Source organism: Rhipicephalus sanguineus, chromosome 11, assembly GCF_013339695.2.
Source record: "Rhipicephalus sanguineus isolate Rsan-2018 chromosome 11, BIME_Rsan_1.4, whole genome shotgun sequence".
Classification (NCBI taxonomy): Eukaryota; Metazoa; Arthropoda; class Arachnida; order Ixodida; family Ixodidae; genus Rhipicephalus; species Rhipicephalus sanguineus.
The window spans coordinates 61,742,912-61,769,554 of NC_051186.1; the positions used below are offsets into that span (position 1 = coordinate 61,742,912).

Here is a 26,643-nt window from a genome sequence, read left to right on the forward strand (position 1 = left end):
GACGTAGGCGGCTATATATATATATATATATATATATATATATATATATATATATATATATATATATATATATATATATATATATATATATATATATATATATATATATATATATATATATATATATATATTCGCATTTAATCACACTGGTGTCATGTTTCCCATTCATTATTTATTGAGCTGTATTATCTTGTAAGCATTCGCAATTAACCACGTTCAGTAAACTTTATTGAAAAATGGAAAGGAATTCCGTGGGCCACATTCACTTTTTCTTGCTGCATATATCCTTTGCTTGCTCTTTCTTTTCAGCCCCTGAAAATACAAAAAAAAGCAAGGCCACAATAAGCAAACAAGAGGAAACGTCAAGAAAAATTTTGCTATGAATGTTCACGAAAATAACATTCAAATATCACTTTCCCGTCGTTTTTCAGGAGCTTGAAGTCTGTATAAATAGCTTTTACGACAACTTTCATTTCATTACTCAACCAAAGATAAAACTTGAAAAATGAAGTCATGATTCAAACTCCATGCACGTTGATATCCTTGTTCCAAGATAGATTATTCACTGAGCGCGAACTATTGCAGTCGAGGAGCTCGACCAAAATAAATGCATCTCGACTAATTCGAAAAAGTTACCTGCACATGGACATTAGTTCTACAGTATTTTCCTAAAATATCTCGAGCGGCAGAAAGATTTGGGCACGTTATGGCCATTTAAATTTCACGAAACGGTGGAAAACCAGGTGCAAAAAAGATTCTCTAAAAGTCGATTGTTTCGTAAATTATATCAATATTCGCGTTTGTGATTTGTCTGAGTATCGCGCTTGTATTATAAAGCAATGTCATACATTAGATTTATGTTTTTCACTCCTTAACACGGAAATAAGTGCGAGTGTAACGCTTCGGTGGTTTTTTTGATGTTCTTTTACCAGAAGCGGTCATAGGACGATAACTTATATTACATTTCTGTCATTATCCCTAAAACCTACTATCTCTTTAATCTTTAGTTTTGTTTATATGGGGTGAATAGGCCTCAGGATAAAATCCTAATCATGTCAAAAACGCTAAATTTGGTCATGTTGAGACGCCTGTAACACGCTGATGTGGGCCAAGAAAAAATACAAAATCGGATATGATTGAGAAGCATAACAGCTTTTGCCACAGAAAACTTGCTCGAAGTAATTCTTTGCCTAATCTAGAAATGTTTTTTGTTGAACGTAGCCCCACCATTTCATTATTTTGGTTGGCGCATGCATATCACCTCATACCAGGCTTGCGGCAATTAAAAAGTAGGGTGGTGCAGATATTGGTTTGTGGGGTGATGAATAACAGCAGTCATCACCAGGACCGTGAGAATTTAAATGCTTAAGATATGCTTAGTCAAGGTAAATGAACAGTGCACACTCTCGTGGGACTCGAAATTGACAAGTGCGGCTGCTTAGGCGTGAAGTGGTAGACCGGGCACATATCAATTTCATGAGCCTAAACTATATGTCTCGTCCACAGAAGCAAGTGGCGAAAAGGCGCCATGTGTACACAAAAGCAAAGAAAACAAATAACCCTGGAGCCACATGCGCGCCTCGTAGTTGGTCGGTTGATTGGTTGTTTGTTCCTCAGTAATCTGGCGCAATCTATGGTGGGCGATCCTCCGTAAAACGGGTGGTACTTTATTTTAGAAAAAATCATTTTATCATCTAAATAAGTTTGCCATTCGATAGTCTATAAAGTAACTCCCTAGTATAATCAAGGAAAAAGTAATGGCAAGCCAACATGCGCGCGAGCTGCACGTTCACGTAATCTTTGCAGCATGAGCGTGTTTAAACAAATAAATACCGGTGTTCGCATGATTTTCCCTTCGTCTTTGCGAAAGCGTCAAGCGGAGGTGCTAAAAAAAGTCAGTTTCACCGCAAGGACTAAGCCATTAATGCGATATGAACAAATTGTAGTGTTATACGAAGTGAGGCTGGCAGCTAACAGTTTTGTATCCGATCTCGCGTAACTACAAAACGCTTGTGTAAGAGAATACGGCTGCTACAGGGAGAGATGCGCTGTCCGCATAGTCACTTCGCGTTCAGAGCGCAGCACGTAGAAGGGTATGCGAGCCGCCCGCTGTGATGGTTGTCGAGATAGCACGCGCACCAGCGTTCGCGACCGCGTCATTAGATTGAAAGTTGAAAGTTGCTGCTCGCGCGACACCCCCCCGCCCTTGCGTCTTTTCATGCTCGTTAAAGACAGGCAGGGGATGGCAGGCCTCCCGAGCGGGGTGATGTTAACGCATGCACCCTCCGAGTGACGCAAATGGGCCGGCTCCTATGATGCTTGCTTCGGCAGCGTTCGTCGCCCCTACTCGCGCGCTTTTACCCGCGGTAAAACATAGGATGTGCGTGGGGATCTTACCAATGTGGACTTCATAAGAGACATGACGGCGACGGCGACAGCAAAAACCCATCGAGACTGTCCATATAGTTGCTCTCGCAATAAAAGAGAAAGAAAGAGGATCCCCTAGAGCAGCAGGCGTCATGAACAGCTCCCGCTGTGCGGGGCTGGCCTCTTGGCGAGTAGTAAAAAAAAAAGCTGCGTTCGCTTGACTTGGCTTTCTGATGTCAGTCGGAGAGCGACAACCCCACAAATTCGAATGAAAGCCCAACTGCATAGATATGATGAATCAGTTGAGCGAGAAGTGCGCTAATTAGTGAAAGTAAATTAGTAAAGTTAACTTGTGACATGAACAGGTAAATATACGATTTCAACAGAACGAAACTCTAATAATACTGTGGTAATTTGAAGAAGTTGATAAGCAATAGTTAATTAGTGAACGTCGGGTCACCGAGTAATGCATCGATTCAACCGCTACACCGGATCAGTTTTGCCTTCGAGTCGTCTTTGGTGATTTCATAAGGAACCCCGTGAGCTTTCATTGTTGTGTGATTAGGGTACCGGCCAGCAGATATGGCATATACGTGTCTATCAACTCGCTTGTATAGATTGTATTTCATTTATTCCAGGCAACACTTCCGCCTCACATCCGCAAATTACATGATGGCGACGCGTCGCTTAAAAAGAGCCGCCTATCTTTTAAGGCGAAAGCCTTGGAGGCCTCATCAAACGCGAAAATTGACCGGCGCCCCGCATCATCATTGTTGGCGCAAACACGAGTGATGTACGCAATCACCATCACGTGTTGACGTAACTCTATGACGTCAACATGTCACATATCGCCGAAATTTGTGATGTCACTCTGACGTCTAATTACATAACGTCACATGACGACGTTATCCCATGACATCGTCGTTTTGTCAAAGATGGGCCAATCCCGGTGGCGGTGCAAAACCATGTGAGGTGAAAAAAGCTCGCAACGCCTCTGATCCCGGAGGTAGTGCAAAACCACGTTAGGTGCAGAAAGCTTTCGGTGGGTGCCGGGGCAGGTGGGTAGCAGGGCGTAAAAAATATGGCTTTCGTCTTAGAGTCGCCTTAGCTGAAACATAACGAACGCTGTGATTTTTGACATAGAGAATCGGCTTCACGATAACGTTCAGTGCTTATAGATGCGATGGGTTCCTTCAAAATGTGTTTTTGCTGTGTGGGTACACAGGCCCAATTGGGTCTGCGCAGTTGCCGCTGTAAAAATTTATTCTGTTGTTAGTGTAACCCTCCTCTTTTCCATTGTATGTTTTCTAATTCACAGATTTCGCTAAGATCCTGTTTTCTTGTAGTCACATCCAATCAAACCAATAAACTTCAGTTCTGTTGAGGCGTGTGGATGCCGTATCTTTACAATTAAGCAAGTTTCACTCGCTGCAATACTTTATACACAAAGCAACTACTATGCAAAAAGCCGAATTGATGCACAACGGAGCAATTCCATACACGTGTTGTTGCTGCCTGTGCAGATATAACGCGAAATAAAGCGAGTTGTTTTGAGGAGCTCGCTTCGTTGTTAGACCCAACCTATGAAAGCAAAAGATATTTAGGCCAACGAAAGCACGAAAAACATTATTTGTTGTTTTTACCTGGAGTAGAGTGACTACAACTTGAATGGAAATGAATTAAAGTAGAAAACAACGTCCATTCCGTAGGGGGGCCCAAATCCACAACCTTTTCGTCCATTTTAATTCATCTCAAAGTATGTTATAATTACTACACGATACTTAGAAAGAACAAATATTGCCCTTTATGCTTTTTCTTGGCTAAAATGCCTGCTCGCTTCTTTGGCTGTCTGCAGTTAGGTAATTCATCAGTGCAATTCACATTTGTGGGATCTGACATTTGCAGAAGCAATACCTATTGCCAGGTGATATCTCAGTGCGCGTTCAAAGCCGAATATAGTCCGTGCACCCGTTATCGTTTCATAACTGGGAGCTAAAACAAATAGGTGACTCGTACAATTAGGCTCGTCTCACAAACGAACGAAGGAAGCCTCAACCTACTGCTAAATATTCGCCAACGGACTTGTCGTACTGAAAATGAAATGGTTGGTGTAGAGCTCGTATAATGTCAAGTCTTTCGCTACAGTATGATGGTAGGCTCCACACGAAAACAGGGAGACAGGAAGAGGGGGGGGGGGCGGCTAGAAAATCTTAAACAGCGATATTAGCTGTGTAGGAGTAGAGCATGGAGGCTCCATTACAAATTTCATTAGCTGAGTTTGGCCAAAATACAGCAAGTAATAATGGCTAGGTCCTTTAGGGATGAAACGCACATTTAAATATTGTGAGCGCAATAAGTGAATTCTTTGTCAAAAGGCCATATCATCATTTGTACAACTTCCTCATTTGTACATATAATCAGCGTCTGTCAGCGCGAGCTCCACTCGAATAAAGCGGCTCCTCAGTCGTAGTGGACGGTGCTTTTTGATCCCGCAGTCCTCTCGCACGTTCTCACTGGAGCTACGCTCGGGTCACTGCGTAATACCTACCACCTGTGAAAATTGTGGTACGTCCGACGCCACCGACCCACTGCAGCCTCCGTCTTCAGCCACCACTCTGGCCGTCAACAGCCGCCAGCATGACCCGCCAGTGTTCTGTGGTCTGCGAGGGGATGACGTCGAAGACTGAAAACCCACAGAAGCTGGAGAACGCCCCCTTCTACCTGCCTTATATCGCGAAAAGACGGTGTTTGAACCATCAGCCAGATCTTCCTGACTGGGACACGTTCTACAGTAGCTTCGTCAGATTTTCGGTGCCCCCATAGTTCGTGCTGAGCCACCGAAGAAAAAAAATTGCAGTGCCTTAGCTCGGCTATGCCAGGATATACTTAGCGTTAGCAAAGGTTCAGCTGATTATTCTTAGCTTTCCCGATTGTCTAGGATTATTAGTCTTCTTCTGTTCATTCTTCGTACGCTGAACCGCTAATTGCCAGGCAACTACTTCGGGATCCGATGAGATAAGCTTCTCGGCTCTTCTGCGCCGTTGAGCAGCATTTGCGCTTTCCTTCTCTATGGCGTTACCCACCTGCAAATGCCAGTCAGAGGCGCTATCAAGCGGCTCCAGCGCAGTGTCAGATGGCGACTGCACAGCGAAGGCGAATAGCTATCGCGCGTGCCGGCGCCAGTGTGTCTGATATGGCTACGACGTCACTCCTCTCGAATGCGCAGACCAGCAGCGGCGAGTCGCGCGCGGCAGTGGCGGAGAGCGCGTGAGATGCCGGCTCCGGTGAGCCAGCTGTGTGACATCGCTGATCCTCGCGGCCGCGCAGCACGGCTCATGAGGATCCACGCGAAATCAGCTCCGGCTAGGCAAATGTAGCTAACGCTGCAAAAGATGGCTGAACGCATTCAACCGCCCAGTGAATCATACACCTGTGCATTGAGGACGGTCTTGCATTGTGCAAGCGTGTAAATGCCGACATGTCCCAGACCAACCAAGTACGCCATTTATTAAAGGCATAATACACCGCCGCCTGTAACGCCCTTTCTACGAAAAATCCTGGCACCCGTCAAGACGTAATCACCATTTGCTGGAGACCTGAAGAACTCCAGTCTTCTTCGCCTATGCTATGACACTTCGAACTTTCATGTTCCTGCGGTCCTCGACTTACGTGCCCTGATCCGCAACATCATTCGTGAAGAGCTTCATGGCGTTGTTCTTCCTGCGCTCCGCATTCTCCTCTACCTACTGCTTCAACCAACTTGCGGGACATCATTAAGCAAGAGATAGCCTCCGCAACACGTCTAACGTGTTGTGACGGTCCCTGCGCTCGTCAGGTGCTAGCGTACGCCGACGTAGCGGCGCTCTCTGCGGCCACCACCATTCCTGCGCCTACACCAGAAGACCATGCATCTGCGGCTTCGTTGTCACGGCCGATGCGTCTAAAGCCTATTATACCGCACATCCACCTCATCGACTCATCTCTTACTACTGTGGCTACCGAGGACAGTACTCTTGGTTTTGCCGAAGGCGCCAACAGGACGAGCAACGTGGCTATACTCCTGAGGAACGCGGACGCGTCCGCCCATCGACGAGCTACCAAAAGACGCCTTATCGTTATTTCTTTCGCCGTTCACCCCTCCTCCTTTCAGTGTTGATATGCCTGGGAATGCTTGTGAGTTTCGCCGCCGGTCACCATCTCCACTTCGCCGTTCAATGTCGCCTCTGCGACCCGCCTCCTATGTCCCGAACGGCCACTTACAAAACTCCTCAACGCAATTTTAGGAGGGGAAACCACATCCACCGAACAGCCAACAATTTCTCCGGAGCGACCAAGCGGGAGATGTACGCGTCGAATCTCTTGTGGACACTGGCGCTGCCATTTCGATTATTCGCGCTGACTTCTGTTCCCGCCCCCGAAAAGTGACCACGCCTTGCCGGGGCTCATCTCTCCGTGCAGCGGCGCACGCTATCATTCGTCCACTGGCACAGTGTACGCTTCGTGTTTGAATAGATGTTGTTCGTCATGATATAGTCTCTGCGGTTTTCCGTGAGTGCACCCACGAACTCATTTTGGGGTGGGACTTCATGTCTTCTGCGTTTGCTCCTATATCTCGTCTTCAGCGCCTCATACATCTCAATGTCACTGACTATGCTCTGCCTGAACACGAAGGGCGCAATAGCCTCGTCACCACGTCAGATTATCTTCTTTGGTCATCCAATAAAAAATAATAAGCGTTAATTTCAACAACATATAGATGGCGACGTACTCGTGCTACGTTACGGCCATACTCTACATCGAGGCATTCTCAGAATTCCAGGCCTTATTCACTTCTCTGAAGGGTCTGCCTTGCTTACTGTCTTAAATTCTGCTTGTGTGGATGAACCCTTAATGCTGCCGTGTGGATGAACGGTCACTTGCGCGGTGGACCCTCATCCTGTTGCAACTGTTGGCCTTCTGAGTCAAGAACTATTAGAGTCAGGCTCTCTGCCACTCAACTCTCACACATTTGTCGACAACCATAAGCCATAATCTGACTGCAGCCCAGAGTCAAGATTTGCTCTCATGACTGAAACGGAATCGTGCTTTGGTCGAAGGTAAATCACCCGTTCTTCGTATGGGCACTACCGCTACTCACCGCATTCAGACTAACGCTTCCCGTGTTATTCACCAGCGCCCGCATCGCGTGTGTCTGGCAGAGCGTAAGATCACTGAGGGAAACTGCTCAAATATGCTTCTACAGAACATCATATGTCTTTCCTCGAGTCCCTGGTCCTCCCCAGATGGGTTAGTACAAAAAAAGAGGGAACAGTGCGTTTTTGCGTTGATTACCGTGCGCTGAACAAGATCACGCGCGAAGATGTTTACCCCTGCCACGGATCGATGACGCACTGGATTCGTTGCATAGCACCTAGCATTTTTCCAGCCTTTATCTGCGATCGGGCTAGTGGCATATACCGCTGTCTCAATCTGCCAAAGAGAAGACCGCTTTTTTCACCCCAGATCGGTTGTACGAATTTAATGTAATGCTTTTCGGATATTGTAATGCGCCCGCTACCTTCGAGCGCTTGATAGAGACAGTACTGCGCGGTCTGCAGGAGAAAATCTGTTTGTGCTATCTTGACGACATATTAGTGTTTTCGTCCACATTCTCGCAACATTTGCAACGCCTCGAAGAAGTCCTAGCCTGCCTTGCAAAAGCTTGCCTGCAGCTGAATACAAAACAAATATAGCTTCGCCAGCAAGGCGATCAAGGTTCTAGGGCATTTAGTGGGCAAAGAAGGGATGATACCGGACTCTGCGAAGCTTCCTGCTGTCGCTGTCCTCGAGTTTACCCGTCCGCTGCGTCAAAAGGACCCGCGCAGTTTTCTCGGCCGTGCTAAAAACACACCTTTCCAACATTCCCATTGTAATATAACAGACGCAATTTTTTTACTCGAACAATATCAGCGCTCCTATGTACCAATCGCCTACTACTAAGTCATGTTGTTCTGTGGTTCACGTACATGGGGGCTAGATGTACAAACGCCACCAAGTAAAGCACCGCTCGTCCCAAGACACAATGCCTTGTCATAACGCTTTCGCAATGCGCAGGATCCCCTTCATCGCTTACTTTAACAAGCTGCCATGTTAAGATGCTAAAGGTATCTCCTGAAAACACTAAAGTCACCATCGCGGACGACAAAACCAGGAAAATGTTATTTGAATGGTGATATCGTTTCTGGGGTGTACCTAAATGTTGAATATGTTTAAAGCGCAACGATATACAGCGCGCAAAACACCAACAGGAGCTTATTTTGCTTGAACACATAGTTTTCATACAACTGCACAGTGAGACCACATATGCAACAACAACCAGATTCTTGGAAAAGCAAGCTCTTCGCTAGATAGGTTAGCAAATGGTGTACTGACGCACTTAGGATCTCACCATAAAATCTTTTTATCTTCTATAAGAAGCTTGTAGAAAATACCTAGTCCTACAATATTTCGAGCTTCAATGAGAAGTTTATTGAGGCTGAAAACATTGTATGATTAGGTCCTGAGTGCATCAGTGCGCCGTCTATTAACTTATCGTTCAAAGAGCTCGCTTTTCGAAGACGCTGATTGTTATTGCACATGTGGTCCCGCTGCGGTTCTATAAAAAATATGTGTTCAAGGAAATAAACTTCAGTTGGTGGATTGCGCTTTGTGTGTCGTCGTGTCTTCCCTTAGTCATTGTACTGCTTGATCAATTAACCCATTAGCGCCCAGCGTACTTTACAAAGTACACTTCATTTTTTGGAATAGAAAATAGACTACCCAATATTCTAATTTTTCTGATTAGCATTTTGATGCTAAAGGTTGCAGCAAGACACTCCTAATCGAACATACTGACTCAGTTCAATTTTTTCTGTGCTACGAGTTGTTAAACTTTTGGGAAACGAGCGCCCGTCGAACGCATATGACGACTACTACTTTTTCTCAATTAATTTAAGGTTTCACACTGTATATATTAAAAAAAAACAGATTGATTGTGCTTCAAAAGGAACAATATAACCGCGGCGAAGCGCAAGAATCAGCTGTAGTGCACGGTTTTGCTCTGAGGGGTAATCAAATGTTGGTGTACTTTTTGTAGTACACTGGGCCTTTGTGGGAGCTTACATGTGCATTGCGCTGTAGGTTGCCTCAGAGATCGAACCAGGTATTTTCTTCTGAAGAATACCGTTTTTACGGTAATTTGAGACTCGGGAGACTGCAACAGATGCCGGCAGGGTATACGAGAGCCTCTTGGTGAAGTAATTGTCACTCCCAAACTGCTGAGGAGGAGAGGGAAGACGGCTGTGCGAATGAATGCCTTCTGCCTGATGGAACGAAGGAAATCGGGAAGACTGCTTCTGTTTTGATCCGGGAAACGAGTTTCTTTTCGTAAAGGGCAAAGACAATAGCATAGTTGCTATGGCGATGAACTATGACACAGTGGAGCCACTACGCTCTGTAAGCAGATGATCGTCAACTCAATAGAAAAACGTAGTGCCATCACGAAGCATCATCAGCAGCTAGAGAAATATTGCCATGAGAGAGATTCACCTCCACAATCAAGCTGTGTATAACTTTAGAATTTTCATTCCTGGGAAAATGAGATGGAAGCACCTATTTTCACAGATCATCAACATTGCTGCACTGAATGCATAGAGGATCTGCCAACCTACTGGAGGTTAGCAGACCCTCTATGCGACGACTGCTGTAATTCACCTGCATACCTCCAAGACACCACCTGTGCCGTGTACACAATAGAACTATCAAGAGGTCTTCCGTGTTCAGTGTGCCTGCCAGTCCCCTCCATCCATATGGGCATTTCACAAGAAGATTGAAAAACGGTTGAAGTGCACTGTCTGTGATATATAGAAATGATGCTGCGAAAAGTATGGTGCAACGCTTTGCATGATGCGTCGCTGCTTCGACAAGTTGCATGTACCAAAACAACTTTGTATTAGTATGGCAAGGGCCAAGCATGCTGGCTATTCTTGTGCCGAGCCAGCTTGCATTGCTATCGCAAGAGCCCAGCGTGCTTTCTAAAGTACAGTATCATAACTTCTGAAGGAATAGATGTAACGCTATGAAGCTTGCCAGGTGTTGTTGTCTACTGTTGTTAGATAAGTGCGCGAAATTTCAATTCCATTCACAAATAGTTTTTGCTTGGGCCTTAATGGGTTGAACAAATTGATCATTTGGGTACACCTGAGAAACGATAGTACCATTCAAATAATATTTTCCTGGTTTTGTCCTGTATGCGAAGATGACTTTCGATGAGTGTTATCAGGAGATACTTCTACCATCTTGACAACGCAGCTTGTTATGTTGAGTGAAGGCAAGCGGCGCTTTATTTAGTGGCGTTCATACATCTTGCCCATTCAACACTTTTTACCATGAACCAACATGACCAACTGTCCGCTACCTAAATGGGTTTCATATTTCCGTAGGTACATAAGAGTGCGAGTCCTCTTTCTGTATAAAAATAGCAGAAGTTACCTTACTGTGCCGTTTTACAATCTGCCGATTACCACCATCATGAAAGCACCAGAGGTAGGAGCATCGATGAACATTTTATGGCGTCTTGAAAAAGAAACTTCTCGCATGAAGTTGTAACCTGCCTAGTTGTCTAACCTGCCTAGTTGTCTGCCGAATGGAACCGCTATAAAGGACACGTCGAGTATGACGCCGCTCGCACTTTCTGCAAAAAAGATATACAATGCGTGTTTCTTGCAGGTGGTATAAACCCACCCGCCACGTTGGTCCTGTGGTTACGGCGCTCGACTGTTGAACCGAAGGTCGCGGTATCGAATTCCATTCGCGGCGGGCACATTTCGATGGAGGGGAAATGCTAGAGGCCCGTGCACATAATTGAGGTGCATGTTAATGTACATCAGATGGTAAAAATTTCTGGAGCCGTCAACGACGGCGCCGCTTATGAATACTTATGTCATGATTTTTGCACGTAAAACTACTACCGTTATTCTAGGTCCCAATATTGTTTAAATTAACAGTAGCAGAACACTGAGGTAGCACTGCGGGACATCTAGAAACGTGAGAAACACTGCGCAACTCTCACATTCGCCAACAAAAACAGAATTTAGCATCACATGTCTCCCAATAGACGCCCTATCAAAGGACAGCTCGGGCTGTTTTAAGGTCGCATTATATCTCTGTGAGACTGATATATAAAGTATGGTTTAGGAAACAACGCTTACCGATACATGATGACACACATAGTGTACATATAAAAAAGCCCCCGCTTCCGCAACGTGCTTTAACACTGTGTTGCGTGCACGTATCATTACTAAAATACCACTTCTTCAAGTGACCGGAACAGTTCTCTGGAGGCGCTGAACATTGTGAATTCCTCTTTGTCCTGCCTGCAAAGTAAAGAAAAACGTGTTTTCTGCTTCAGTGGAATGCTCAAAATATCATATCTTAAATCTCTTAAAACACTATTTAATGAAAAAAAGTTTATTCGCGCACGCTTTAAAAAAGAAAAACTACCGCTTAGGAATGTGTTTGTCAGTTCACACCTCGATACGTAAGCTGGAAGCTCCATCTGTTGTATTCAAAGCCTAATTCACTTTGACTCCAACACTCAGGGTCAGCTTGTAATTTTTATTACACTTCCTAAAGATTAATACAGTTAAATCTCGATATATAGATCTTCAATATAACGAACTATCTAATTTTTCACTTTCTCATGCGGACGTATTTTGAACGTCAATATGCCTAAACATGTCTCTCCGTGATTTAAAAATAGGGAAGTTTCAGTGCTGCCGCAGAGGAATACCGAATTGGTGAAGTCAAACTTCTGTTGGGACCAGTCGTAAAGCAGTAGACTGATTCAGCTTTGCTTTTAGGCGATTTTAGACGGGAACTCTTGGTTTCATGGCGTGCGACGCTTATGGACGTTGCGAGTTCATCCAATCAAGCGGAAAGCAAGTAGATTGGTTGGGTGAGCATGATACCATCAGCGTCGTGCTACTTCGGGCGTTGCCCGCGAATTCGACGACACGCGGCAGTGCCAGAACAGGCACGACAGCTTCACTTATTCGAGTTTACCACAGCACGTTTTACGTGCATTTCTTTCAGGATCAGGCGAGACTTTCGGCCGCTGTGAAGAGGTCTTCGCCGGCGTGGCATCTTCCGCTGTCGCCGGATCTTCAGATCAAAAAACTTTTTGCCTCTTTCACGTTAGAGAAGCTAGGTTTTTCTACTGCCGTATTGTTCAAACATTCTCCCAGCAGTTATCGGGCAAAAAAGAAGCCTTTTGCGAAAATATTTTGGTTAAAAAGGTCAAATTTCAATTGAAGAATATTACAGTATAACGAAGTTAATTGAAAATTTTATCGACATCGTTATAGGCAAGTTTAGCTGTATCAGCCTATAACAATTCGTGAGTTAGGTTGCTGTTTAATGTCGCTTGAACGAACTACAAATAATAGTGGAATACCGGGGTGATTTATAACAATATATTGTTGCAATTCTCTGAGCCGTGCATTGGCTAGCTAAGAGGATTTCGGTTTTTAACTTAATACTTTGAATTGGTATGCGTTCCGAAGCACTACATCGTAGAAATGTCGGGAGCTTTTACTCGAGGAACGGTGCATAGGCAGAAGCGCTAGCCTTTAGCTAGGAACAATCATTCGCTTATATACTCCAGTCATTTTCGACAATATTGAGAAGGCTTGCTTTATCGTGAACCGCTAATTTAGCAAGTTTCAAGTGCATTGTTTTTGTAGCAATTGTAACGTGCTATATATGGACTGGTGATTATTTTGGTATATTTACAGAGTTGAGGTTTTGCCAAGTGTGTAGCGATGATTTAAAATGTAAGAAAATGTCCTGCACAGAGGGCGAAAGAAAATTTTCTCAATAAAACCTGGAGGTCCTTTAAATTTAAAATAAGAATAAGCCATATTATTTTCATGTAGGGGGATTAGTAATTAACACTGTTGACTTTAAGGGCGTAGTTCTGGAATATCGGTTATTATTTGACATTTCGGTTTAATTTTCTTGCTTAAAACTCTCGAAGTTTCTTTTGAAACTGCCGTAATTGGGGTAGATGCAAAGCAATCACCTTTCGATCAAAACTAAGGTGATTTATAAAAATGTTCTACGGCTGTTCTAAAAATGCACTACAGCTCTTATCGCTGTTATTTTTGTGTAAGTGTCAGCAATAGGTGGCACAAGAATATGTGATTTCTCTTCTGTATAACTGGATAACAAAAGCAGTATGCTTAGCGCTGTTAGAGGCATACGTCAAAACGAGGACTGGAGCTTATGTAAAAGGCCAATTCCTTATATTAAGGACAGTTTTTATACGAAAGAAATTTTAAACCCAGAGAGTACTACTCATGAGAGTAATGCGTTTTAGAGAGTATTACTTGTACCATTCCTTTATTACACTACCAGTGCACGGAACTTGTTCTTTCATTGTAAACGTGCATTCGTGTTCATCCAACGCCCTGCTGTGACCAAGTGACAAGCACCATCCTTTCATAAGTGATTTATTTTAGTTCTTTCGAAAGCGCATAGTAACGAGCACAATGAGCTTTAGGTATAAGCAGTGGGCTGTGACTTGAACATAACATCCTGAATGAGAAGCATACACACCCCTGTCTATGGTATTCCTGGTCTGATAAAGGGGTCGCTAGCACGACCCTGGCCCGCGAAGACATAATTAGGAGCCTGAGCGCATATGGTTTCAGAACATCAAATATGATTGACAGTAAAGCTGCATATTTAGTGAAAAATATTAGCACGACTCCCACAAAATTCGCACGTAATACTCCCATTGTAGCTTTACACTAGGCACAGTAAAGTTGCATCGCGTCTTGAGAGCCCTGATGGCAAACGAAGTTGCAAATTTGGGTCAATCGAATACAGGCGCCCGTTGGAAAAACCCGGCGTATTCCATTGCAGAAGAGTGATACGGCGTGCAAGTGATTGTAGTCGCCACGCGGCGCCTGTTCTCAAGAGTGGTATGGGTGTCCGCAGATCTTGGTCATGAGCCGATCGTGCAGCTTCATCCGCGCGATCATTGCCGACAATTCCGCAATGACTCGGCAACCATTGAAATATAATATCATGTTCTTCCTCGAGTGCTTGGTGGTAGTCGTGCCTTACCTCGTACACGGATTGTTCGTGTAATCCGTGCCGTAAAGCAAAGCGTAGTATTTGTAAGGCTGACTTGGAGTCGCAAAAGATGGCCCATCGATTAGGTGGCTGCTGCAGGATGTACTTGACTTTACTGTGCCGCATGTGGTTGGGCGTGGCATTTACGAATGCGTACTCGTGTCTCATTGGAATGGCCAGCAGTGCGGCCATTCCAATGAGATTCCAATGAAACTCTGCTCCAAAATTGGTATCACCATTCCTCCCCTTCTAAAGAAAATTGATTCCTAAGCTATCATACCCACAGCCGAAAATGAGGCCCATGCCTCCATGTCTAAAAAATGCGGCCTGGCTTTTTTCAATTTATTAAAATAAAGATTACACGTTAAAAGTGACTTAGTTTTTGTATGTAACCTTAATATGCCTTAGTTATTTGTGTATTTCATTTTCCGAGCTAACTTAAATGCAACATAGATTGTGTCGTATAAACGGCTGCTTATGTTTTCATCATTCATGTATTTATGTTTTTGTGATCATTAGCCTATCTTTCTGCTCACAAGAAGATGAGAGTCTCAACAATGACCTATATTTAATCAGTGCTGCACAGGTAGATCGCACTTGCTAGACATAGATATCTTCACTTGATCTGACTTTTGCCAGTTATCCAGTTATGGGCCGCAGTTCTTATCCTCTGATATTTAGAGAACTCAACAGAGAATGAAGTCAAGACGATCATAGTGGACATGATTAAAATTTTTAACAGTACAGCAGTGATCGTCACATAAACGAAAAAAGAATAAAGTAAAAAAGTACGGCAACTTCGCATAGTGGTGCCAAGCCTGAAAGAAGAGTGGAGCTGGTGGTGGGCTTCCTTGTTCTTTATTTCTTTCTTCAGCTTGTTTCTCTTTCTCTGTGTTTTTTATATCGGTTTATTCTAATTGTTGCTTTCTACTCCTTTCTTTCTATTTAATTTTTCTCTCTATCTCTATTTCTCTCGGCGGTGGTACGTAGTAAAGTGGGGCTGCAGAGCACATCTCGGGATAAACAAAACAGGGTGGTCTTGCGCCCCGGTAGCGTTGTGAAAGAATTTAACTCGCAGGTTGACGAAAATTGCGGCTTTTACGCTCGTCTTATGCAATAAAAGTGCAGCATTTACGTATTGATCAATAAAATCAAAGTGTGGTGATGTGATAGACATTGATTTATTTTCGTTATACATTCGATAATACGGAATTCGGTTAGTGTGTACATTTTTACCGGTCCTGTGAAATCCGATTTAACGACCTTTTGCTGTAACATTTTGTCATCCTTACTTATGTTGGCGCCCATAGCTCTGCGCTAATGTCCTTTATGTTTGTATGCGTGTCTGCAGTGGCGTATGTTTCCCTTAGGACAGCCGGTTCAGAGTCTACCGAGGTGCGAGAGAAGTGAAATCTGACTAACTGTGGATTGAAAGTGACATAGATAAAATTATTATATCGTTATTGATATCAAACGTTCGACGTTTATTTGTGCAAGATTCATTCCAGCATTCGAGTACATGTATAGAACGAAGTGAAAACTAAGGCTACTAACGTATGCGGCCCGAGGACTGCGAGCGCCTGCCCCCCCCCCCTTTTATCTGCGGAATTGATGCCTGTGCGTGTTTGTGTGTGTGTTTATTTGGTGTCGTTTTACATGGTGTGATGAAAACATCGTAGTGACAACGAATGGGGAAGAAGTAAGTAGCGTTTTTAAGTGTCGCACACCTCTGATAAGCAATCGCCCGTGTCCATCCACTGAGTGCACGTCAGACCTCGAAGGCGCCATCGAAAAAGCCCCCTTTGTAATTGCTCTTAGGTGGGGGTGGCGTGAAGAAGGCCGAGGAGATGCATGATACATCAGGCTTCGCAATCGCTTCGCGCTAGGTGCCGTCTATTGTTTGTAAATGAAGAGAAAATTGTTGAAGAAAAATCTCGAACATCAAGTCAAGGGCCTACGGCTATAATCAATGAGTATGACAAGCTCCTGGGCTCAGGTTGTAGCCTGGAATTAGCCTGAAGCTGAGCCGGCACGCGCAAAGCAATGCGCGTAATGCAGCTGTAATACTGGCTTTTCCGTCTACCTGCGTGTAATGTAGGAAATCTGCTTATTCTTTAAACTTTTGTTGCATTTGTAGTTCTGTCTTTTTTCTCTGTCGTTATGGTTTTTTTGTTTATGTAGTGTTTAGTGTGCGATTTTGTTTTTAACCAGGAGTGTGTTGCGGCAGAACGTAAAGTTTGCCGACCTCGTCCAGCAAGCAAAAAAAAAGCAAAAAAAAAGGTCATCACTGATGATACTGTAACGAAAAAAAAAAGAAACAATATACGCTCACGCGCTTCATCTGACCCTATGATCTTAAGGAGGCGGCGCAAATGCAGCAGCAAAATGCAGCATTGTTTTTGTTTCGTCACTTTGCGGTGTGGTAGCCACGTCATCACGGCCATCGTAACTGTACAGGGTTAATGCTGGGATCTAGACTATTCCGTGGTCAGAAGAGAGAATGATGGGCAACCGTAAACACAACATGAAAATAACGAATACGAAAAGGTCTCGCGGTCTCTAAGGTCTCCTTTCAGATCACTTGCATCACTTCATCAGATATTTACGCCCTGGGTACCAAAAGGAACTACAGTTTCTACAAGGAATGTAAATACACTTGGAACTCCATCTAACGAAGGGATTGGGACACTCGAATAATTTCGTTATATCGGGAGTTCATAAATTTGAATAACGAATTTTTCGGCTCTTCTAACTCTATAATTGCAACGTTGCAAAAACTAAAAGCTACTAGCGATTGATCTTGCCACGAATCTACTCCTGCGTACGTGAAAAGACCGCGAGAACGGCCCGAGGGCGGCGCTGAGATGGAGCGTCCCATGTGGTCCGGACACAGGGCGCACGATGTCCGGGCAATGGAGATAAAGACGGTTACGTGAAGCAATGACAGGCGAATGATATGCGCAGACACGGAGAACGAATGAAGTGATCGTGCGAACTGGCCGTTCCAGAAATTGTAAGGTGACGATTGGCGCCATGAATTCACGAAAGCAATCACCGCTACTGGCACGACCACCGGCATTATTGGTTGGTTGTGCTTCTGAACCAAGCAAAAGCAACCAAATTCGGCTATGCGTTTCGTATAGCAGGCATCAGAAATGAAAGGAAGCAGTGTTTGCAACACTTACTTTTTGTCTTTGAGTCTTTTTCATTGGTCTTGTCTGTCGCTGACTCACTGCCTCCCTCTCCTTGACCACCACCACCTCCTTCATTGCCTTTACCTTCACCACCTGCACATAAACATGAAATGGGCGTACGAAAGCATTTGCCGAAGTCTGGTTGCGGTGTGTTTGCTAATAATGAAATCATTCGCGTGATTCGTTTAGCAACACTCTTAGGCGTTAAACAAATAAACGAACTTCATGCACATATTGTGGCACGTGCTCCTGGGTTATAAATTCATTAATTGAGGAGTTTCAACGGCGTCGAATTTTGAAGTGTATGCAACAAGTGTCAACACCGCATGACAAGTGTGCATTTCGTATTTAGTAAGCACTCCTCACAATCACTGTATACGAATCCACAAGCCGATTAACAGAGAAGAGCGAAACGATATATAACCTCCTGAATTTTGCATCCGCAATACCGCGACCTAATGACCAATGAAAAGATTAGGCAATGCCGATATTTCTACTGAGATTTAGAGAAGGCTGTTGATGACCGGAATACAGTGAAATTTTTGCTCCCAGGTGGAATAACATCTTCATTTGCAAGTACTAAAGTAAAAGGTTGCATTGCCTTCGTTGCCGCATTTGGCGACGCTTTCCATGTATGGCTACTTCCGCTATCCCTTGCCGGTGACTCAGTGGTTACTCGGCTACGGACCCGACAAAGTCAGGTTTATTCACGGATAGTAAATCACATATCAGTGAAAACGAAATGCTAGAGGCCTGAGCATTGTGCGCTCTCAGTGGACGTTAAATAACCCCTGCTGGTTGAAACTGTCCGGAGCACCCCACTACCAAGTACATGGTAGTGATATTGCGTATTTTGATACGTACAACCGCTCAAATAGTTATCATTATTTTCCAATAATTTGTTATATCTCATGCAGCACTTATTCATACGACTAAATATAGGAGTACGCCAATGGAAATTCATTTGTAGAGGCAGACATGACTCACAAATATGATAGTAAAACATATCCATGAAAATCCTCTCCAGAAGGACGCAAATGATAGCACAATAACTAGTTACTAATCAACAAAAGTGCACTGATATGACAAACAATGCTCACAAAGAAGCGTAATACTGTAGTTGGATAAACATTAAGAACTCGCGAAATGCACCACCTGGATTGGCGAAGTGTAACTACCCATGCCTTCCATGATTAAAAAAAATATTCCAGCCGATGAGCTGGACAGCGGAGTCACCGTCTTCGCGGCTATTTACAACAGTCAGGAGTGGGCGCACATTTGTCTCGTCTCTTATTCATCCGCCCGTGAGTAGAAGCTGCTAATGAATTCGAATGTTGTAGGCGACTGTAAGTCAAAAATTATGTTATGCTGCTTTTGACAGCATGGCTAGATGTTTTAGCTAGATATCGTTGAAGAGTTTTGTAATGTACCTCCACACGCAGCACTGCCGGTGCAAGGAATCGTGAACGTGGAGCTATTTAAAGAAACGGCGTCCCCGCGGGATACAGAGCACGCATGATGCGACTGATAGTAAAAAAATGGTGGGGACACGTATCATAGTGCAATGATAAGTACGGCATAATTTGCCTCGATCGCCATTATTCTCCGACTGTATACATTGGGTATTTATGAAGTAGCCCAATTATACAGTACCACTACAACGCGACGACTCCGTTCCAGTACAGCAGACGTGTACCTTTTTTGCGTACCGAGACAATATAACGTTCTTCCATGCTGACCATAAAAGCATAAAAGCAGCTATTGAACCTGTTCGAAATTTTTATGTAGTAAGTTGCTGCGGGAAACACTATGGAAATGAGTACGGCATCTTGGGAGAGAGAATATATAACGGCCACGAGCGACTTCTGCAATGTTAGCTACGGTTAGCTACGAATAGCTAACCATTGCGGTCGTAGACATGATCGAAGTAAGAAAGAAATTTGGCAGCCACTCTGATTTTTGATTGAATATTGGAAAACCGAATGGGTATATTATACCGAATGAATAAGACATGCATACCCTTACATTCACACAGATCCTAAAGTTACGTTCCGGAAGTCATTGTTGAATTTATTTGTTGCAAGGCTAGAAACTTTGTCGGGGGACCACAATGGATACAATATAGAGGCCGACACGTTGTCCTTGGACCACATTTGGGCTGTGCCTTCGTAATAAGAGATATATATGACGCTATCTTACCAATCGTTTGCTAGATCCATGTACAGCGCAAGTCATAATAAATGGCTCTAAAAAATTCAAATCTCCCTCGGACCAGGGCTGTGAAAACATTTTTAAACTACGTACAGTTGGTGTAGATGTCAAGAGTTATCTGGAGGGGGAAAATCGATGGGCGAATCTTTTTTTTTATTTTAAGAATCAAGAAGTGAAAGATGTCTTTCTCAACTGCTGTGATGCCCTTTTAAGAGGGTGGGGCAGATCAGGTAAAAGTGTGCACGCCTTGAATCATACTGCCAGGAAGGTCGTGCTTGTATACATATTTTTTATTATACCTCTGGCAGTTTAAAATGAATATGGCATTGGATCTGACATGATTATGCTAGCCGGCCTCCACAGTATCACGAGCAGTCAGAATGCGCTTAGAAATGCGGATGAAGACTTGAAATCTTTTCGGCTACCTTTTCAGGAAAGCTATGATATCAGGAAAACACTGCTAAAATTGGGCGAAGTCACGCTTTGAACACAGTGTATATATATTCATTGATTCTGCTGCACTGGATAATGAAGAGATTAACCCTACATTAACCAGCGGAGTTAAAGAAATACTTGCTGAGTTCAGGAAATGCTTGCTGACAACATCATTCAGCCATCTACCATCCTATGGGCGTCACCGGTTGTGCTGGTAATAAAGACGGCTCATTGTGTTTCTGTGTTGATTATCGCAAGTTGAACAACGTGATAAAGAAAGACGTCTCTCCGCTTCCTCGCATAGACGACTGACTCGACCGACTTCGACACGCCAGATACTTTTCATTCATGAATCTGCGCAGTGGTAATTGGCAACTCGACGTCGATGACCATGCTTCCTTTTGGGAAATGCTCTTCTGCTGCGACTTTTCAAAGAATGATGAACACACCTTTGTCCGGTCTTTGATGACGTCGTTGTTTTTTCGGCGACTTTCGAGCAGCACCTTCAGCGTCTTCGTGCAGTACTTGATGTGCTCCGAACAGCTCACCTGTCACTCAAGCCCGAAGAATGCCAGTTCGGCTACGAGGAGTTGAAATGACCCGGCCATGTCGTAAGTCGCAACAACATTTACCAGATCCCACCGAAGACCATTCGACCGACTCAATGGACCACCTTCAAATCTGACATGGAAGATGCTTGCAGTGAGGGTCTACGATCTGGGTTACAGCAAACAATTAGGAGTACAGTGCAAAACGCCACCCGCACGTTGACAATCTCTTCCACGCGAAACGATCTCGACATAGAGTTGGAACGACTTCGAGCACTGCGACGCCGGGCGGAGCGTCGATATCGGCGCTCGAAACCAATTCATGACCTTAGGGCAGCCAGGAGGATGCAAAAGAAGATTCAGCGTCGCATGGATAGAATAGCGTCGGAACATTGGACAAGGTTTTCGCAGATGCTAGACCCCCGAAAGCCACTTTCTCACATTGTAAAACTGTGAAAGGTCTGCGTTGCCTTCCGGAACAACGTTTTCCGTTCAAAGCGCTCGCACACTTTGAAGGGAGGCAGGACATCGATGTCGCAGAATATTTTTGTCCGTCCAGATTCTCCAACTGGACTCGTACAGACTCGTCCAGATTCTCCAGCACGAGGTGACGTCCTCTCCTGCCTCTCCTGGTCCAGATGGTATACCATATCGAGCCTTGTGCAACCTGGGAGAAGCCGCAAGGAGAGAATTGCTGAGCCTCTACAACTCCTCATGGCAGGATGGCAATGTTCCCGACGACTGAGAAGTAAGCCGCTTGGTGCCCCTCTTGAATCAGGGCAAATCCCCACTCGAACTCGTCGCGTATGGCCCAATTGCACTAGCCAGCTGCGTAGCAAAGATGATTCAACAAATGATCCTTGGCCGGCAGAAGTGGTATCTTGACCACTACAAGATTTATCCGAACTCCATGGCAGGTTTTCGACGTGACCGCTCTTCCATCGTCAATGTAGTTGATCTCGTTTCGTATGTTCAGCACGAAAAGTCCCGTAAGCGACTATCTGCAGCTTTGGTCTTAGATGTGAAAGGTGCATACAATAACGTATTACACAAGGCCATTCTCGATGCACTTGCGGCGGTTGGCCTCGGTGGCCAAATTTTTTTTGTGGATTGAAAGTTACCTGGCTGCAAGGTCATTCTTTGTGTTAACAGACGATGGCCCAACTATACGACGCTATACCTCCGGAGACGTTCCTCAAGGCGGAGTTCTCAGGCCGACGCTATTCAATATCGCACTTATTGGGCTTGCTGACTACTTGCCAACTACCATTAAGGTTCCAATATAAGCAGACGACATCTCTGTCTGGACTTCGGCAGTCCCATGTCCTAGGATTCGTGCACGGCTTCAAAGAGCAGCAACTTTGACAGCTAGATACTTGTGTAAACAAGGTCTCGGTATATCACCAGGAAAATGCGCACTCGTGGCATTCGCTCGGAAACTAATGAAACCTTATGTCATCTCAATCAATGGGCGGCCCATTCCTTATGCCAGAACTCACAGGTTTCTTCGCATAATCATTGACAGGAACCTCTGTTGGAGCACGCACGTGGCCTACCTGAAGCAGCGCCTGACAGCAATTTCCCAGTTGTTCACGTTCTTGGCAGGAAAGACGTGGGGGATGTAAGTAGACGCAATGCTAGAAATCTACAGAGCGCTCTTTCTCGGTTTTCTTAGATATGGCCTGTCCGTGCTGAGCAATACTTGTAAGACTAATATTCGTGTTCTGCAGGCAGTACAAACTCAAGCACTCAGAACGTGCCCTGGTTTGCCCAGATGTACGTCAACAGAGGCTACTATTACGATTGCTCGTGACCATCCCATGCAAACTAACATTACGGTGGAAGTCCTGAGAACGCACGTCAGGCAGTTTGCACGTGCTCCCTGTCATCACCTTGCAACACTGCCTTCAGAAAGGCGCAAAGCATCATTCTCTAAAACTATCGTCAAGTACAACGACAAACTTCCCTCGGGCTTCACCACTGCATCTAAACAACCGATGTCCCCTTGGTGTTTTATTCGACCCACAGTTCAACTCAGTGTACCAGGGATCCGGAAAAAATCTGAACTGTCGTCACCTGTGCTGAAACAACTGTCTCTGCTTGTTTTGCACGAGGAGTGTGCGGACAGTGTACATATATATACAGATCGTTCCACAAATGTCCAGTGTTCGTCCGGTGCGGTGGTTGTCCCAGCAAAAGCTATTACCATCAGCTTTAGGACTGACCACTCCACGACGTCGACAGCTGCGGAACTAGCTTCTCTGCGCGCTGCACTTCATTTGGTCAATCGGGAACCACCTCAACGTTGGTATATTTTCAGCGACTCAAAGGAAACCCTACAATCTGTGCTATCTGCTCTGCGTGGCAGCCCATACGGACAGCTCGTATTTGAAATTCGATATCTTCTCCATACTTCACATGAGAAAGGGCACAACGTGGCGCCTCAGTGGCTGCCAAGTCGCTGCGGCGTCATAGGGAACGAACACGTGGATAAGCCGTTCGGGCCGCTCTTGAAAGCACACAGGAAGATACCATCCCACTTTCAAGGTCTGACGCTACCAGCAGTCTTCAGGGGCTTGCACAAGAGATCACGCTCGCTCTATGGTGCCCACCAAGCAGCCAAACCAACCGGACCAATCGTCAACGCTAACTGCCCTCTTTGAAGCATCTCTGTATGCCAAATGGACTCCGCCGAAGAGAAGCCCCACTGCTTTATCGTTATGGCTAGGGGTGGCATTTACGAAATGCTATTCCTTTCAGATTGGAATGGCCGACAACGCTATTTGCGATGTCTGTCGTTGCGACGAGACGCTACACCACGTCCTGTGCGACTGTCCGGTATATAACGTTCAGAGACAGTGACTCGCGTCCGTTCTAGCACCCCTTGACAGTAGACAATGTCTGTTGAAACAATTCTTCAATGTCGTCAACAGAAGACATCGCAGCTGAAGGCGACGAAGGCACTGCTGAGGTTTAAAGAGAGACGAACTTGGACAAGCGGCTGTGAGAGAAATGTCGCGTACCACGCAAGAGTGACCGACTACCACGCAAGAGTGACCGACTGTGACTGACTCTGTGTGTGCTGTGTCATGTGATATATTTCTCTCTCTCTCTCTTGCCTCTCACTCTTTAAATCTCCTACACCCTGTTCCCATGTGTAGGGTAGGAAACCGGTTTTCCTAAACTTGTTAACCTCCCTGCCTTTGCTTCTCTAATATTTCTTCTCTCTCACCCAGATCCCGAAAAAAGGCGATCCGTTGCTGCGTTGCTATATACTAGGTGTATACAAAACCATACGCCAACTAACAGAAAAGAAAAAGAAAACATTTAGAACCTTGTCTATTTTCTCAGAACAATTATGAAACACGACGCATACCTTTTTCGTCATATAGACCACGATTGATTTTTATTAGTTTTGCAACGTTCTATGGCCGCTTGCTTTGCGTTTGAACTATATTTGGCAGCACCAGAACTTCGTTTTACTTAACTCTGCTGCGGCGCCATATCTAAGAAGGTGTGCGTAAAAGTGACGGGTTTTACAAAGCCTGGCTCCTCGAGGCGATAGCGTTCTAATATCTGAAAAGATCGTACAGCCGGCACACAAGCGAGCTGTAAAATTTCAACACCACAAGTTACATAAAGTTTCAGGTCCCACTGGGAGAGGCTTTCTTTGGCAACAGCGTCACTTGGCAGTAGATATAAGCATTAAAATAGCGGTGTATGACTCACGCAGGTCTAGAGGCTGAATAAAATACGCCTTTGAAACTTTGGGAAACTTTAGGTAAACTTCCACCATTTAACACAAGCATCCTACACTTGTGCTAGAGAACGGCACCAAAGTTTTTTAACAGCCGTGTCACGATTCAAACACCCATCAACGAGTCGATTCAGAACGACTACTGGTTATACTACGTTTCAATGTGAACTATCATAGCCTTCATATCGACGTTTGTCATTTTTTGATAAGTCGTATATACATATCAATGATATTTAGTAACATTCCCCGCTCCTCCACTCCTACCCAGTTCTTTTTACCTCTCGACTGGTAAACAACAGCTCTAAGACCGATATGCCGTACAGTGAAATAAAAAAAAAGGTACTTGCGCCAACCTCCATTACCCGAAAAACGCAATTAAGTACAGTGATATGTAGGCACCACTATTAGCGGCTGTATCATTGTAGAGAAGAAAAGCCTCACTAGACTTACCACTTGGCGCCTTTTCAGTCTCTGGAGGTTTCCCGGAACCGGATCCACCCTCACCGCCACCGTCGTTGCCACCGGCGCCGCCTTCCTTCTCACCGCCGCCGTCTTCCTTCTCACCACCGCCGCCTTCCTTGTCACCGCCGTCATCACCTTCGTCTTCTAAAGAAAACAGAGAAACAGGAATGCGTAAACTTTCTTGCGTGGGAAAATGCGTTGATGGGAATCACAGAGAAATTCCTCTAGTCCAAAGACAAAAAAAACCTTGCTTGATACCTCCGTCGAATGAATCGGTATCACACAAAAGTAAAATGTGTCCATAAAGAAGGTGTTGGATGTTGACTGCACATTCATATAAGAGAGCTTGCACAAAGAATATTGGTAAATGGTAGCTACAGCACAGTTTGACGTCTAGACGACTAACTCCATCTCGACGACTAACGTCTATGACCAATGATTAAACGAACATTTGTGGTAGCTGAAGTAGATAACGGCGAGAGCATAATTAGAGAAAGCGGTGTGGCAGCCAGAAGTACTTCATTCATTAGACGCAGAACTAAAAAGGCACCACCCCTCCGCGTATTAAACAGTTTGTGAACACCACGACTGGACTAGATGAAAAAATTGGCCGCGTATCTGCGTGCTTCGCTGCAAATGTCGTGTAAAGACGATAGAAGAGGCGCTGTGTGAGATATGAACGCCATCTGGCAATACGTCGGGAAACATGAGTGCTGTGTTGCGTGCTGGTAGTCCCGGCGCAGCAGCAGGCGAAGACCGGCGGTAACCAACGCGACCGGCGGGGACGCCAGCCAGACCGAAAACGCGGTTTGGCGCGAAGCGCTGAAGCAGAGAAACGTTCGCACTCAACGAGTACTCTCCACACACTCTTTTATTTACACGTCGCCTGGGTAAAACAGGAACGCCAGAGCGGCGTCCACAACCGGCAGCCTGAAAGCCGCCTACAACGCTGCTTTTTCATTTTTTAAATATCTTTTTTTCACCTTCTTGGCCTTCTCAAAACTAAAGTTTTTCAACACCAACCCATGGCATTCGCACAGTGCAATACAGAACCGAAACCGAAACACTACAATGAGCTCGTGCGAAGGGCACGAGGAAGGCAAATTTCAGCGCAGTCGCATTTTCAGCTTTGTGAAACAGCGCTCACTAGACGACGACGAAGTAAAAGAAGGCACAGGACAGGCAGCGCCTGTCCTGTGCCTTCTTTTACTTCGTCGTCGTCTAGTGAGCGCTGTTTCAACAAAGATGAACGCATACCAACTCGCTCAAGCTTCCATTCTTATGCATTTTCAGCGCAGCTTAAGAAACTAGCGTCCTTAAAATACGTATGTATGCATTTTCTATTAAAGGAACACGCCACCTACTACTTACCTAGTGATGTTGCCACCTCAGATATGCATGATATTTACTTTTCATCGACAACGTTCACAAGTATGAACAGCCGTACCAGTTCAAGACGGCTGGCCGTTGGGCAAGTGGTTCAACTTTGGCCGAGTCGCTGAATCGAGGGACG

The 26,643-nt window shown here is 44.9% G+C and overlaps 1 protein-coding gene across 1 annotated transcript in view; it reads right to left on the reverse strand.

Moving 5' to 3' along the window:
* Positions 1 to 156: 156 nt before the first annotated feature.
* LOC119373747 (protein qua-1-like) overlaps positions 157 to 26,643 on the reverse strand; it is a 32,999-nt gene continuing 6,512 nt past the window's right edge. Inside the window, exons 2-5 of the mRNA XM_049420447.1 lie at positions 25,119 to 25,274; positions 17,705 to 17,810; positions 11,595 to 11,755; positions 157 to 312 (exon numbers count right to left, since the gene is read on the reverse strand). Of these exons, the coding sequence (XP_049276404.1) occupies positions 263 to 312; positions 11,595 to 11,755; positions 17,705 to 17,810; positions 25,119 to 25,274 (473 nt within the window). The 3' untranslated portion in view covers positions 157 to 262. The remainder of the gene's footprint in view (positions 313 to 11,594; positions 11,756 to 17,704; positions 17,811 to 25,118; positions 25,275 to 26,643) is intronic.